General features: G+C 57.2%; 1 protein-coding gene across 2 annotated transcripts in view; it reads left to right on the forward strand.

The window, feature by feature from the left end:
* Positions 1 to 12,361, forward strand: part of COL26A1 (collagen type XXVI alpha 1 chain) — a 164,302-nt gene that overhangs the window by 135,241 nt on the left and 16,700 nt on the right. For both annotated transcript variants that reach the window (XM_042970989.1, XM_042970990.1), the window contains exon 4: positions 7,202 to 7,263. In XM_042970989.1, the coding sequence (XP_042826923.1) occupies positions 7,202 to 7,263 (62 nt within the window). The remainder of the gene's footprint in view (positions 1 to 7,201; positions 7,264 to 12,361) is intronic.

Consider the following 12,361-nt stretch of genomic DNA (forward strand, 5'->3'; position numbering starts at 1 on the left):
AGAGACGATCTTGCCCATTTTACTGAGGAGGAAACAGGTGCCGAGGTCCAGTGACTTTGCAAAGGTGTTGGCTTAGCGGTGGAGCCAGGTCTCTAACTTCTTCACAGTCAAGACACGTGCAAATGTCTTCTCCTAATGTGGGAACCTTCCCCAGGGAACCGAGGGAGGAGCCCTGGGGGCCAAGAGTGTCTCCTCTGCCATGAAGCCACGATCTAGGCCTTGGTCTCTCTGCCTGTAAATGATTCTCAGCATCTGCTCCTGCTCCCTTCAGAACACTAAGAGCTACAAACAAATGGCCCCAAGGGCTCTCTGTGTCATTTATTCCACGGGTGTTTATTAAAAGCCTACTATGTGCTTGCTAACATGTGGGATGAGAGCTGGCCTCGTGCAGAGCAGACCCAGAGGTCACTGGCCCCACCTGGTACCGGCCCCAGAGGGAGAGGTCGCCAAGCCAGGGGGTCAGGGCTGGTGAAGGTGGAAAAGCCAGCGACCCAGATGCCAATCAGTCCCTGGGAGCCACTGTTGGAAGCTGGCTGTGCATCTCCGGGCCTCGGACAGAGGGCCCGGGGCAGGGCGGGCACCGCTCTCCCGGCTCAGTTCTCTTACCCTACACGGGAGCCCTCATGAGGTCAGGATGATTGGTCTTGCTGTTAGATCAGGAAACTGAGCCCAAACCATAGAACATCAATGGGAAAATTTCCAAAAACATGGGCAAAACTCACCCATAATCCTGCCACTGCAACTGTTTTTATTTTCCCAGGTTCCATTTCTTGGCCGTCCATCTTTTATGTGATTATAAGCAGAAAACAGATCCAATGTTGTCATTTTTTTTACATACCATCGTGATCATGTGCCATGTTCTTACCCAGTTAACATTTGAATTATAGTATGTGTATTAAGTATGTATATTGTTTTAAAAAGGCAGGTGTCCTTTGAGGCTTACAGTTAAAAAAGAGCAGTCCCGGGGCACCTGGGTAGCTCAGATGGTTAAGTGTCCGACTTCGGCTCAGGTCATGATCTCACGGTCCGTGAGTTCGAGCCCTGTGTTGGGCTCTGTGCTGACAGCTCAGAGCCTGGAGCCTGCTTTGGATCCTGTCTCCCTCTCTCTCTCTGCCCCTCCCTTGCTTGTGCTCTCTCTCTTTCTCTCTCTCTCAAAATAAATAAAACGTTAAAAAAAGAGCAGTCCCCTGTACCCCTCCTCACCTCCCATTTTTTCCCCCTATAGTCCAGCTTTTTGGGGGTAGGAGGCCTTACCTCCATAGGCTAACTGACATTTACATATTGTTACTTCTGTCGGTTTTTAAACTTAGAGGTTCTCTGTTGATTCTGCCCTGTGGGAGATTCTGGTGCTTTTTTTTTCATCTCTGACCCATCCTCTGTGTCTTTTCTTCCTCCTCCCAAGTAATTGTACCACACTTTGGGTTAGATCAGTAGACAATGACTAGCATTGTATAACAAAGGAAGTAATATTCACAGCTGATCTCAGGTACTATACCAAGCTGCATCTCCTTCCTTTAGACTTCTTTTCCTGGAGTTAGTGATTCATTTTTTTTGTTTGTTTGCCTAGTTTTCTAAACCATGCCATAGATGTATCCCTTGGCATGTCACTAATTCACCCCAAATTTTCCAAAAGAAGTTTAATTCTCCCTCATGCTCACATACATCAGGGGCTCTTCCCTTTCTAGAAGCCCTCTGTCTCCTGGTCTAATGTGGTCAGGTTGTGCTATTTGCAGTCACCAGGTGACATGCCTTTATTTCCCATCTCATGTCCCTTTGTTGTTGAACTCCTTGCCTTTGGTATCACCGTTTTGCGACTTCTTTTCTCTAGCTTACTCTGTTTTGGTGCAGTACGTCCTTCAGCACCTTTCTGAGAAGAGGTACACAGAGTGTCAATGTTTTGAGGCCATGCATGTCTACACATGCTTCATGTTACTCTCAAAACCTGAGGGATAGTTGAGCTGGGTATAGAATCTTAGCTAGAAACTGTACTCTCTGAAAAGAATACCCCTATCTCCCAGCTTCTGCTGTTACTGTCCAGAAGTCCAATGCCATATTGATTCTGGACATTTCCTGGAGGCCTCATTTTATCTTGGAAGCTTTTAAAATTTTCTTTCTGGGATTCTGAGCTTTTGTGACAATGTGCTTTTTGGTAAGAGTTGGGTTTTTGTTTTCTTTTTTTTTTTTTTAATCTGGCATTTCACATGTTCTTTCAATTTGAAAGTTTATATCAGTCAGTTTTAGGTGATCTTTTGGGATCATGTCTTTTACTTTTCTTTCCATTTTCTTCCTCTAGAACCTCCAGTTAGTTGTTAGACCTTCTGGATTGATCCTCTAATTTTCTTATCTCTTCTCTCCATCTTTCATAGCCCTCGTTTTGCAACTTTCTAGAAAATCTCTTTATCTCCTAATCCTTTCACTGAATATTTTACATCAGCTATTTTTTTTTTTTTCCATTTCTACAGATGCATTTTTGTGTTTTGAAGGCTCTTTGTAAATAACTTCCTGTTGTTTCGGGGATGTGGTATCTTCTCATATCTCTCTAAGGATATTGGAATTTTGCTGTGTTTTTTGAAGTTTTTTTCTGTCCACTCATTGTCTCTGTTTTCTGAGTTTTCTTTTTTCTTGTTTATTGTTTTGGTCTTTGTCTTTTGCATTAGAGCTCTCTGTGCATATTTAATAGTCACACACCGGGAGCTGAACTCCACAGGTGGACAAATCCATCTTCTCATGGGCTTTACTGCAGGAGTGTGCACAGGGCCCAAAGTCACTGCACATCCACCTCTTCTCTCTGGTTGGAGGGGCCTAGCTGGAGGGGTGTGGCCTAGCCAGAGAGGGCGTGGCCTGATGGGTGCACGGCCTGGCTGGGGGCATGGTAGTGAATTAAAAGGCAAAAGAAACCAGGACCTAGTCAAGACAAGATTTCTCCCCTTCCCCCCCCATAGCAGTTTCCAGCAGAGAGTGAGGTGACCAAAGTCTCACCAGTAGAGGAAGGTCCTTCACACCCTTCAAGGCTCCAATGGGGAGGAGGGAGGCACTAAAAGAATGTGTGACCCAAGGCTGAACTCTTGGGTAGATCGGGGCTGACCGGATATGTAGTAAGATAGAAAGGTGCCAGTCCTTTCTGTGCTGGGCCCAGCCCAGCTCTTGTCACATTGGGGAAACTGAGGCCACTTAGGACCTCTGTGTTCCTATGGTCCCCTGTGAATACACCTGGCCAGCTCCACCCTCTGTCCCCACAGCATCTGACCCCATTGACCTCCTGGGAGCTTTCTTCTCCTAACTGGGCTTAGGAGTTTTGGCTGGAGTCCAACGTCTCCAGGGGGATTGTAGGGATCTCTTCCAGCTGGGCCTGCTTGGGTTGGCCTTCTGGTGACATCCACCCTGCACATGCCCCCTGCTTGTGGATCCATCTCACAGAGGGAGCTGGGTGTCTGGGGACAGCACCACCCGTGTGCCCTGGCTCCCGCTGTCAAGGTCTTATGGCCCAAGCCTCACAGTGGTCTCACTCGGCCTCTAGACTTTTCTGCGGTCAGCAAGGGTCCTCTTGGCCTGGGGAGTCAGCTTCTCTCAGGAACTGGGTCCTGAATTCTGGATACAGAGCCATCACCAGCCGTGCTGACTGAAGGCAAGTGGCAGGTAGATTGGCAGTGGGTGGGCAGAGCCCCACAGTGACAGCCCAAGGGCAAGGGCACGGGTGGCAGCAGCAAAGGTCCAGGATCCTGAAGTCCTTAGAGCTGATCCAATACAAACCCCTTTTACAGATGAGAAAACTGAGGTGCGGAGAGGTCACATAAGGGCTTCTCCAGCCTCACAGTGAGTTTCCACAGTCTTTCCACTGACCACACCAAGGAGTGAGTCCCTCTCATTCTCTCTCTCTCTCTCTCTCTCTCACACACACACACACACACACACACACACACAGACTGGTTTGTTTGGCACAGCTACACTTCTGATGCCCACATATTGGCATCGGAGTTCCTGACACACTTTCCTGCATCCCAGACACCAGGAATATGCGGTGGCCCCGGGCGCTCGTGGGCCTGTGTGTGCTGGGAAGGGGGCTGGGAACGTGGGAACTCTCGGAATCTCAGGAAGTCAAAGTTTTCATCTGAGTGAGGGGCAACCGAGGCCCAGGGCCAGTGGACAGGGCCTGGTCCCCTCACCGAGGCGCTCAGCACCCTCAGTGCTATCTCCGTGTTCCCACTGCTCCCATGAATAGTTAGAAAAGTTGAAACAAACATAACGTAATTGCTTGCCGATGACAGAATGCCAGGGGAACCATAAAACCCACCAGGCCTCAGCGCCTGCCCAGGCAGGTGGCACCGGGAGGCCGAGCTGGCAGCCTCGCCCCTGCCCCGCTGGCTGGGCCTCCTGGGCCTCTCTGCGGCTGGGGAACCGGACCCCCCGTGCCCACTGGCGGCCAAGCCGCACCTCACCTGCCAAGCAGGGTGCCCAGTGCCAGAGCAAACTGGGCCCGGGCCCAGCACACTTTCCAGAAATAGGTTCCTGTGAGAGCCTGAGGCTCGCCCCTCCCTCCACAGACCTTACCCCTGCAGAGAATCCCCTGTGCTGCCTCAGACCCTGGAAATGCTGTGCTCACGGCCCCTAAACCCCTAAACGCCTCAGGAATGTTCACTGGGCCAGGCTGGGGCTCTAGTTCATGGCTCCCTGGCTTCCGTCAGGCCTCCTGCCCTTCCCACCGGCCCCCAGGGTGGGGTGGGGCCCTCCTGGCCATGGAGGAGGTCCGGGGCTCAGGCAGAAAAGTCACTTCTTCACACTCTCCAGAGTCAGTGCCTGCTGCCCGGCAAGACAGGACTGCTGGGGAAGGTTCTCGGGCCTTTGCCCCGAGGGCAGGCCTCCTCCTTCGTACCCCCCGGCCACCCACCTCATCAGTATTAACAGGGGCCCCAGGGGGAGGAGGCAATGGTTAGGGAGGTGGGGGGGCGGGTGGGGGGTAAGGCAGGTGGGTGGGGGGGTGGGTAGATAGGTGGAATTAGCTTAGCGGGTGGACGGATGGGGACCCTCTTGTTTTGGTCTCTGTCTTTCCATTAAAGCCTTCTTTTAAGGCCCAGGAACCCTGCCTGTTTTCAGGAGGGAGGCGTTGAAAGCCCCCAGGGCTTTCACACACTCTCTGTGTGTGCAGTTTGGCCCTGCGGACTGGGGGCTTCTGGGGACCCTGCCATTTCACCCGGGGCATCTGTGGCTTTTCCTCTGAGACCCGTCCCTGTCCCCAGAGAGGACCCCTCACCTCCCCTGCCTGGCGCCGACCCAGCCAGGACAGCCTTCCAGCCTCCTGGAGGCTCTGACGCCCTCTTCCCACGTGGGCCTGGGCTCCTGGCTGCATTTCATTTACTGGCATCATCCGCTGAGCATTCTCCCCTGCCCTTCTCTTAGCTTTGTGGTTTATACCTTTTCCTTGCTTTCTTCCTTTTTTAAATTTACTTATTTATTTTGAGAGAGAGACAGAGAGAGAGAGAGAGTATGAGCAGGGGAGAGGCAGGGAGAGAGGGAGAGAGAGAATCCCAAGCAGGCTCCCTGCTGTGAGTGCAGAGCCTGACTCCGGGCTCGATCTCAGGAACCGTGAGATCAGGACCTGAGCCGAAATCAAGAGTCGGTCACTTAACCGACTGAGCCACCGAGGCCTCCTGTACCCTTTTGTTTCTTCACCACCCTTTCCTTGGAGAAACTAGGGGGAAGCATGGGGGGGGGGGTGTCCAGCAGAAAACTCCCATGTTTCAGCAGAAAACCTCTCCGACTCTCACCGGTCCTTCGTGAAGTCCTACCCCCTCCCAGCCACGTACCTGTACATTCTTCTAGTTGTTTGAAGGTTTCAGCGTTTATACCTCAGTCTCTAATCTGTTTTAGGTATCAGGGTTACTGACACGGTTTTATTGGGGGGGAAGAAAAGAGTTCTGTTCCTAAAAAATGCTTATAAACCACTGACTGAGCCCAGCCCAGGGGAGCCGGGGAGGGGAAGGAGGGTGAGCAGGGCCTCTCTGAGCCCACATAATTCATCTTGTAAACCGAGCTAGGGCTGGTGAGCACACCGCCAGTGTCAACCCCCCTTGCCCTGAGGCCGGGCACCCCTGGGGAGGACACAGCCCGTACCATGGTCCTGAGACCCCTGGCCGTCCCCCACATGCCTCGCCGAGCAATCACCACTGAACGAGGAACATTAGTGAGATGATCTGCTTTCAGAGATGACGTTGGGGGCCTCTCCAAGGACAGGGAGACCAGTGGGGGGCAGGTACAGACGCTGCCGGTGAGCTTCAGGCCTCACCGTGGCCACGGGGCCTCCGACAGCCCCAGCACACCAAGTGGGACCTAATGAGTTACCCTCAAACCTCTTGTGCGTCAGCGTGTCTGTTCATCCTGAATGAGGTTCCAGGAAGGTCAGGCTTTGAACCGAGTGAGAGATTTAGGCATCCCTTGATTTCTGGGGCCATAAAAGCTCTTGAGAACAGCTTTGAACCATCTATTTCCTCTTTAAAGAGCTCGGTTCCTGGGGCAGACAGACATAAATAGGTAATTATAGCCCAGGGAGATGTGTGCCTGGGGGGTTAGCCGTTAGTGGTCTCCTAATTGGCCTTCCGGCTTCCAGCCCCTCCCACGCCCACCCATTGTACACTCTGTTGCCAGAATGAGTTTTTCAAAAATGCAAATCTGACCTTGACTTTGACCCCCTCCCACAGCTGCCCCCGGTCTCAGGACGCTGCCCAGAGCTCCTTCTGCCAGGCCTCCTCTGCTCGGGCCCAGCCTACCGCTGCAGACTGGGGGGTGGGGGGGGGGGGGGAAGAGGTGGGTTGTGGCGGGGAGAGGGTCGGCCAGGTTGCTGCCAGACCCTTCTCTTTTCTTGCCTGTCTGCAGACCTCAGCCCTCTTTCCTCACCTGGCCAGTCATTGTGCAACCCTTAGGCCTCACCTTAGATGCTGCTGCTTCCAGGAGGTCCTCCCTGACCACCACCGCCCCCACCCCAGATTGGCATCACTGTCCCCCATGACGCCCTTTTGCACATTCTATTCTTACAGCCAGATCAGACAGGCTGCATGGAGGAGGGGGCGCTGAGGATAAGGCCCTGAAGGACGGGTAAGAGTTTGCCAGGCAAACCGATCGGCGAGCTCCCCACCTGCCCAGAGGCTATCCTGGTGGCTGGCTGCTCTCAGCCCAGGGTCTACTTTCCATTCTCACCCTTCTCTTTCAGAATGCATGAACTGTACCCGGCTCAGCGACATGAGTGAGAGGCTAACCACGCTGGAGGCCAAGGTCAGACGGCCTGGGGAGCTGGCGGGTGTGTGTGTGCGAGGGTTATGAATCAGGTTCCTGCAGGGTGTGACTGGGGAAAGCCAGGCCCTGAGCAGCCTGGTCCCAGGGGTCGGGTGCTGCTGGGGTCTCAGCGGTTCTGGGTGGTCTACTCTGGGCTGGCTCCTGGTGTGGGGGAGGGGAGCAGGGAAAGCAAGAGATCTGGTCCCGGACAGCAGGCTGGTCTGGGTGTGGGCCTCAGTGGCTGGCGGGACTGGATATCCAGAAGCCGACCCCTCAGTGGAAAAAGGAGGGAGCCCCGTCCCCCCAGAGGCTGCTGCCCCCTGTTCTGGCTCCTCCTCTCCCCGTCTGGCACACGTCTGGGCACAGACAAGCCGATGGGGGCGGAGCTGCCTGGCACCAGCCGGCTCTCACCCCGCCTACGTCGGGGTGGAGCGGGTCACCCCAGGGGCAGAAGGACTGAATAAAGAATGAGTAAATTTAGGGGCGCCTGGGTGGCTCATTCAGTTAAGTGTCTGACTCTCGATTTTGGCTCAGGTCACGGTCTCCCAGTTCGTGGGATCGAGCCCCACGTCGGGCTCTGCGCTCAGTGTGGAACCTGCTTGACATTCTCTCTCTGCCTCTTTCTCTCTGCCTCTCCCCTGCTTGTGCTCTCTGTCTCTCTCTCTCAAAGTAAATAAATACACTTTTAAAAAGAAAAAAAGAAAGAAAAGAAGAGGAAAAGGTAATTTATTTGGGAGTAGCCTCAGGCAGCTCTGGGGCAAGACAGAGGTAGCGACTAAGAGAAGGGAGGACATGTGAGGCCCAGGTGTGGCAACAGGTGGGTTCCCCGGGTGGACACCGGGGGACCCTGTCCCATCTGACCCCTCTGAGAGACAGGGCCTGGGACAGAGTCTGCCAGGGGACGAGGCAGCTGCCGACACTTCTGCCGGGCTATCTCCACCGTCACCTCATGTCCCCTGCCTCACCGGCCTGCTGGCATTGTTCCTGTGGCCCTAGAAAGCCCCAGCGGCGAGTCTCGGGTCTCCCACGCCTGCAGGAAGAAGCCATAGCTGGGGGCCGTGGCCGGGTCCAGACTGGGGACGAGCCCCATTCTCCTTTTTGTCCCAGGGTGGCTGCTGGGGGCTGAGGCTGCTGTACCTTCACGTATCTGAGGAGCCTCCTGGGGCCTGGGGCTGCCGGGGCGGCCCGGCCCAAGAAGGAGGGTCCCGGTGTAGGAGGCGGGTGTGAGGGCGGCCAGGGTGGGGACAGAGCACTGGGGCGGGCCGAGTGTGGCAGGGCCACAGAGTGGGCCCAAAGGTCGGGCCCCTCCCGGAAGAGCCTGCCTGGCAGGTCTTCCCAGCAGACGCACAAACACACGCGAACACACACAGACACACACACAGCCCTCGCATCACCCTCTGGCCCTGCCTCTTGCCCTGAAAGCCTGGCCATGGGGGCACCTGCCCGGCGAGATGGGGCTGCGGATGACCGTCACCCAGAGTCAGACATGAGTGGGACTATCGCCGGCAGCTGGGTGACTCTCCCCGGGCTCCCAGCGCCTCATCTGTGCAGTGGATTGAAGTACCAGCCTTTAAAGGGCCGCCAAGATGGGGGGTCCCAGCCTTGGAACCAGTCGGGTGCTGGACAGATGTGAGGGTCTGTGCTGGCGACACCGTCTTGCTGTCCCCATCTTACAGATGCAGCCACGGGTGTGTGGGAGATACCCGTGCGGAGCACATGGCATGAGAGGCCCAGGCCACGAGTGCCCCCTGCCTTGTACCCAAGCCCTGGGTCCCCCGGCAGCCCCCTGGACATGGCGGGACTAGGGGACCTTGTACCCTCCTTGGGGTCAGTGGCTCCGTGGGGGTGGGGTGGAGGCCATCAGGGAACAGATGTTGTCACGTGGGCCAGGCCGGGGCTGGGAAGCCCCGGGAGGGTGGGGGTGCTGGGGAAAACCCCGGGGGGAACGTCTGGCCCCCGAGATTTTAAAAAGAGGAGGGGTCCCCAAGCCAGCGGGCCTGACGGACATTTTCCAGCACCTGAAGCCTCTGAGTGGTTTGGCAGAGTACTGGCCGACAGCCCGCCCTGGCCCCAGCCCGGCACCTTGGGGTGTTACAAGTCACAGCCTTGGGGGCAGAATGGCACAGGGCTAGCCGTCCTCCGCCCAGCTGGCCCTGGCCCTCCCGCCGAGAGCAATTGCTCCCTGTCCTCCTGCCCTGACACATCGATCGGCCACAGCAGCAGGCCATGAGGGGGCTCCGAGGTGAGGGTCGTGACCCCTCTGCAGACCCTGGTGTTGGGGGGGTCGGGTCCCTGCCCAGGAATGGCTCTGCCTCACCGGGTCCCTGCTCAGCTCCGGGCCTCTGTCTGCTGTCCTGTGAAATGGAAATCAGAGTCGCTGGCCCGCCCACCCCCCACCCTCACCGGGTTGCTCTGGGGGAGGGTAAAAAGGGGTGAACTTTGGAGACGAGAGGGGGACGTGGTCGGCATCTGGGGAGTGCGAAGAGGCGGCTGCCATCACCCTCCTTCTGGATTCCCAGCTCAGGGATGGGCGATTCGGGTCTCAGTGTCTGTGTGTTATCTGGGTCACCTTCTAGCTGTTTACCTGCCTGCTACGTGCCTGAGTGTCCCCTGGGGAAACAGAGCCCCTGAGTGCTTCATCAGCTCAGGTCTGAGGGCCCTGAGAGGTGGCGGCCCGGAGAGGGAGGGGGATGGAAGCTGGCCGCACTGCCGGGACAGCCCTGCTGAGGCCAGGTGAGCCTGCTGGGCTCAGAGACGACATGGGGCAGGATCGGTGGCTGTGGTCAGGCCAGTGAGAGCCAGGCAGGCGAAGCCCAGATGGGGAGCCAGAAGCCAGACGGCTGGCATAAGAGAGTGGCAACCCAGAGGCCTGGAAACTGTGGCTGCTGCCTCTTCAGACAGGTAGCCTGCTTTGGTGTGTCAGAGGGATGTGTTCAGCTATACGTAACAGAAACCCAGCCAGTGGCATGTTATTCTTTAAAGACATTTATTGTTTGTTCAACAAGAAGTCCCGCAGTAGGTGGTTTTGGGATTGGTTTGGTGGCTTAAGAACTCAAGCTTTTCACAGCCTTCCCCTCCACCTCCTAAGCGAATTGGCTTTTGTCCTCATGGTTAGTGCCTCATGGTTACAAAGTGGCTGCTGCAGCTCAAGGCATCGCATCCTGATCCATGTTCAGAGGCAGGATGTAGAGGATAAGGCAAAGCACCCTAATGGGCTCTTCTGTCACCAGGCTGTATGCCTACCTCCTAGTTGCAAGAGAGTTGGGGAAATAAGTACCTGGCCGATCATGATTCGTCCTGTGGGGCACACCCACAGGTACACGATATGGGGCTCTCATGTCCGGCAGCCATCAGGTCTGCTCCCTCTTCACTCCTTGCAGGTGCCTGAGTTCCCAGAAGGTCCAGACCTAGGAGCTGATCTGGGACTCCTGCCACCCTCTTTTCCTGGTGGGGTGGAAGGCCAGGAGGAAGAAGTTTCCTGACTTCCTTCCTCTCCCCCCCCTCAGTTTAGACTCCACGGGCCGCATGGTGTGGGAGGGAGCCCGAGAGGATTCCCCTGTGTGAGGGTCAGAAGCCTCGGAGCTAGCCGGTCCCCGGTGCAGGAGGGCAGCCTCCCGGCCAGTCAACCAGGCCACAATGATGTCATCGGAGCCACTGCCCTCCAAGTCTGGCTGCACTCTGGTTTTCTCGGGTCAGGTCTGCATGCCCACTGCTGCCTGCCCTGGTGAGGTCGTCCGCCCGGGTGGGATCGGTTTCTCCAGAAGGCCGGCCACGGCCAGGCATGGGAGGTGCCCAACAAAGAAGTGAGGGGGGCCTTTTGGGAGGGGGTGAGGCTGCAGGTGGCAGGTCCCCTGGGGGTGGGTCCAGAGCCCTGCTGGAGAAGGGGAACACGTAGGCCTGATCCCAGGAGCCCAGGGAGGGTGCCCTCCCCGGAACCCTGGCTGCCCCCAGCCCCCTGTTGCTCCTGAGGACTCCCTGGAAGTATGCCCATCTTGAGGTCCCCCAGAGACACTGCAGTTCAGCCCGGCCCCCTGTGTGGTCACCTGCACCCCCAAACCCACCTTCTCCCGGGTCCCTGTCTGACTGGTGGCGATCCGACGGTCCCGGGAGCCAGGCCGGAACCAGGGGACCCACTCCTGCCTTCACCCGTGCTCCTGCCCCTGGGCTCCCCATCACGTGTCACTGACCCCCAACTCCTCCGCTGCCCCAGAGCCCCCAGCCTCGGCCGTGGCTGGTCAGCTTCCCAGCGACACTCAGTGGCTGGGCAGAAACCATCCCACTTCCCTCCCCGGGGGGCAGGGATGGACTTTCACCCCCCACCCCCCGGCCACTGTGTGATAGTAGCCAGCTGCTCCCCTCGTGGGTGCTTCCATGAGGTTCCGCCAAGGCCCAGGCTGTGGCCAAGCTGTGGACAGGTGGACAGGGCACTGCGTGGGACCCTGGGCCCAGCCTACTTGCCGGGTGACCTCGGGCGGGTCACTTGCAGTCTCTGAGCCTTTATTTCCACCTCTCCTGTGATGGGCCGCGGTGACCCTTCCTGCCTCCTGGGGCCTTGGAAGGGCCAGAGGGGGAGGGGCCCGGAGACTTAGCCCTGGGGGTTGCCCACTGGCCCAACACAGATGGAGACCCTGAGACCTGGTGCGGGGTGCCACTCTGTTCCCTAGATCCTCAGAGACTGTCACCCAGGCCCAGGGACACTGCGGGACTGGTGGGAGGGAGTGCTCAGGGGCCCCTTTGTCACCCCCCTCGCCCCCCACCGCACACACACACCAGAACCTCAGCCCAGCCTAGGCCTGGGCGCCATGAAGGCCGCTCTTGGTCCCCGGGACCCACCAGCAGCAGCAGCAGGAGCTGGGGCCCAGTGTGCTTGACACGGTCAGTGTCCGCTTTGCTGACGGGAAAACTGAGGGCCACCGAGGTCGCAACACTTGCACAAGCTCACACAGCGGCCGCCTAGTGGGAGAGCCGGATTCAAACCAGCTCGTATGGCAGCAGGGCCTGAGCCCCACCCCTATCGAGAGGCACTTAACCCGTGCAGGGCTCTGGGGACCAGGCTGCCACCCCGGCTGGCCTGCTGGCCCTGCTCCCGCCGTGGCCG

Source organism: Panthera tigris, chromosome E3, assembly GCF_018350195.1.
Source record: "Panthera tigris isolate Pti1 chromosome E3, P.tigris_Pti1_mat1.1, whole genome shotgun sequence".
NCBI classification, from domain to species: domain Eukaryota; kingdom Metazoa; phylum Chordata; class Mammalia; order Carnivora; family Felidae; genus Panthera; species Panthera tigris.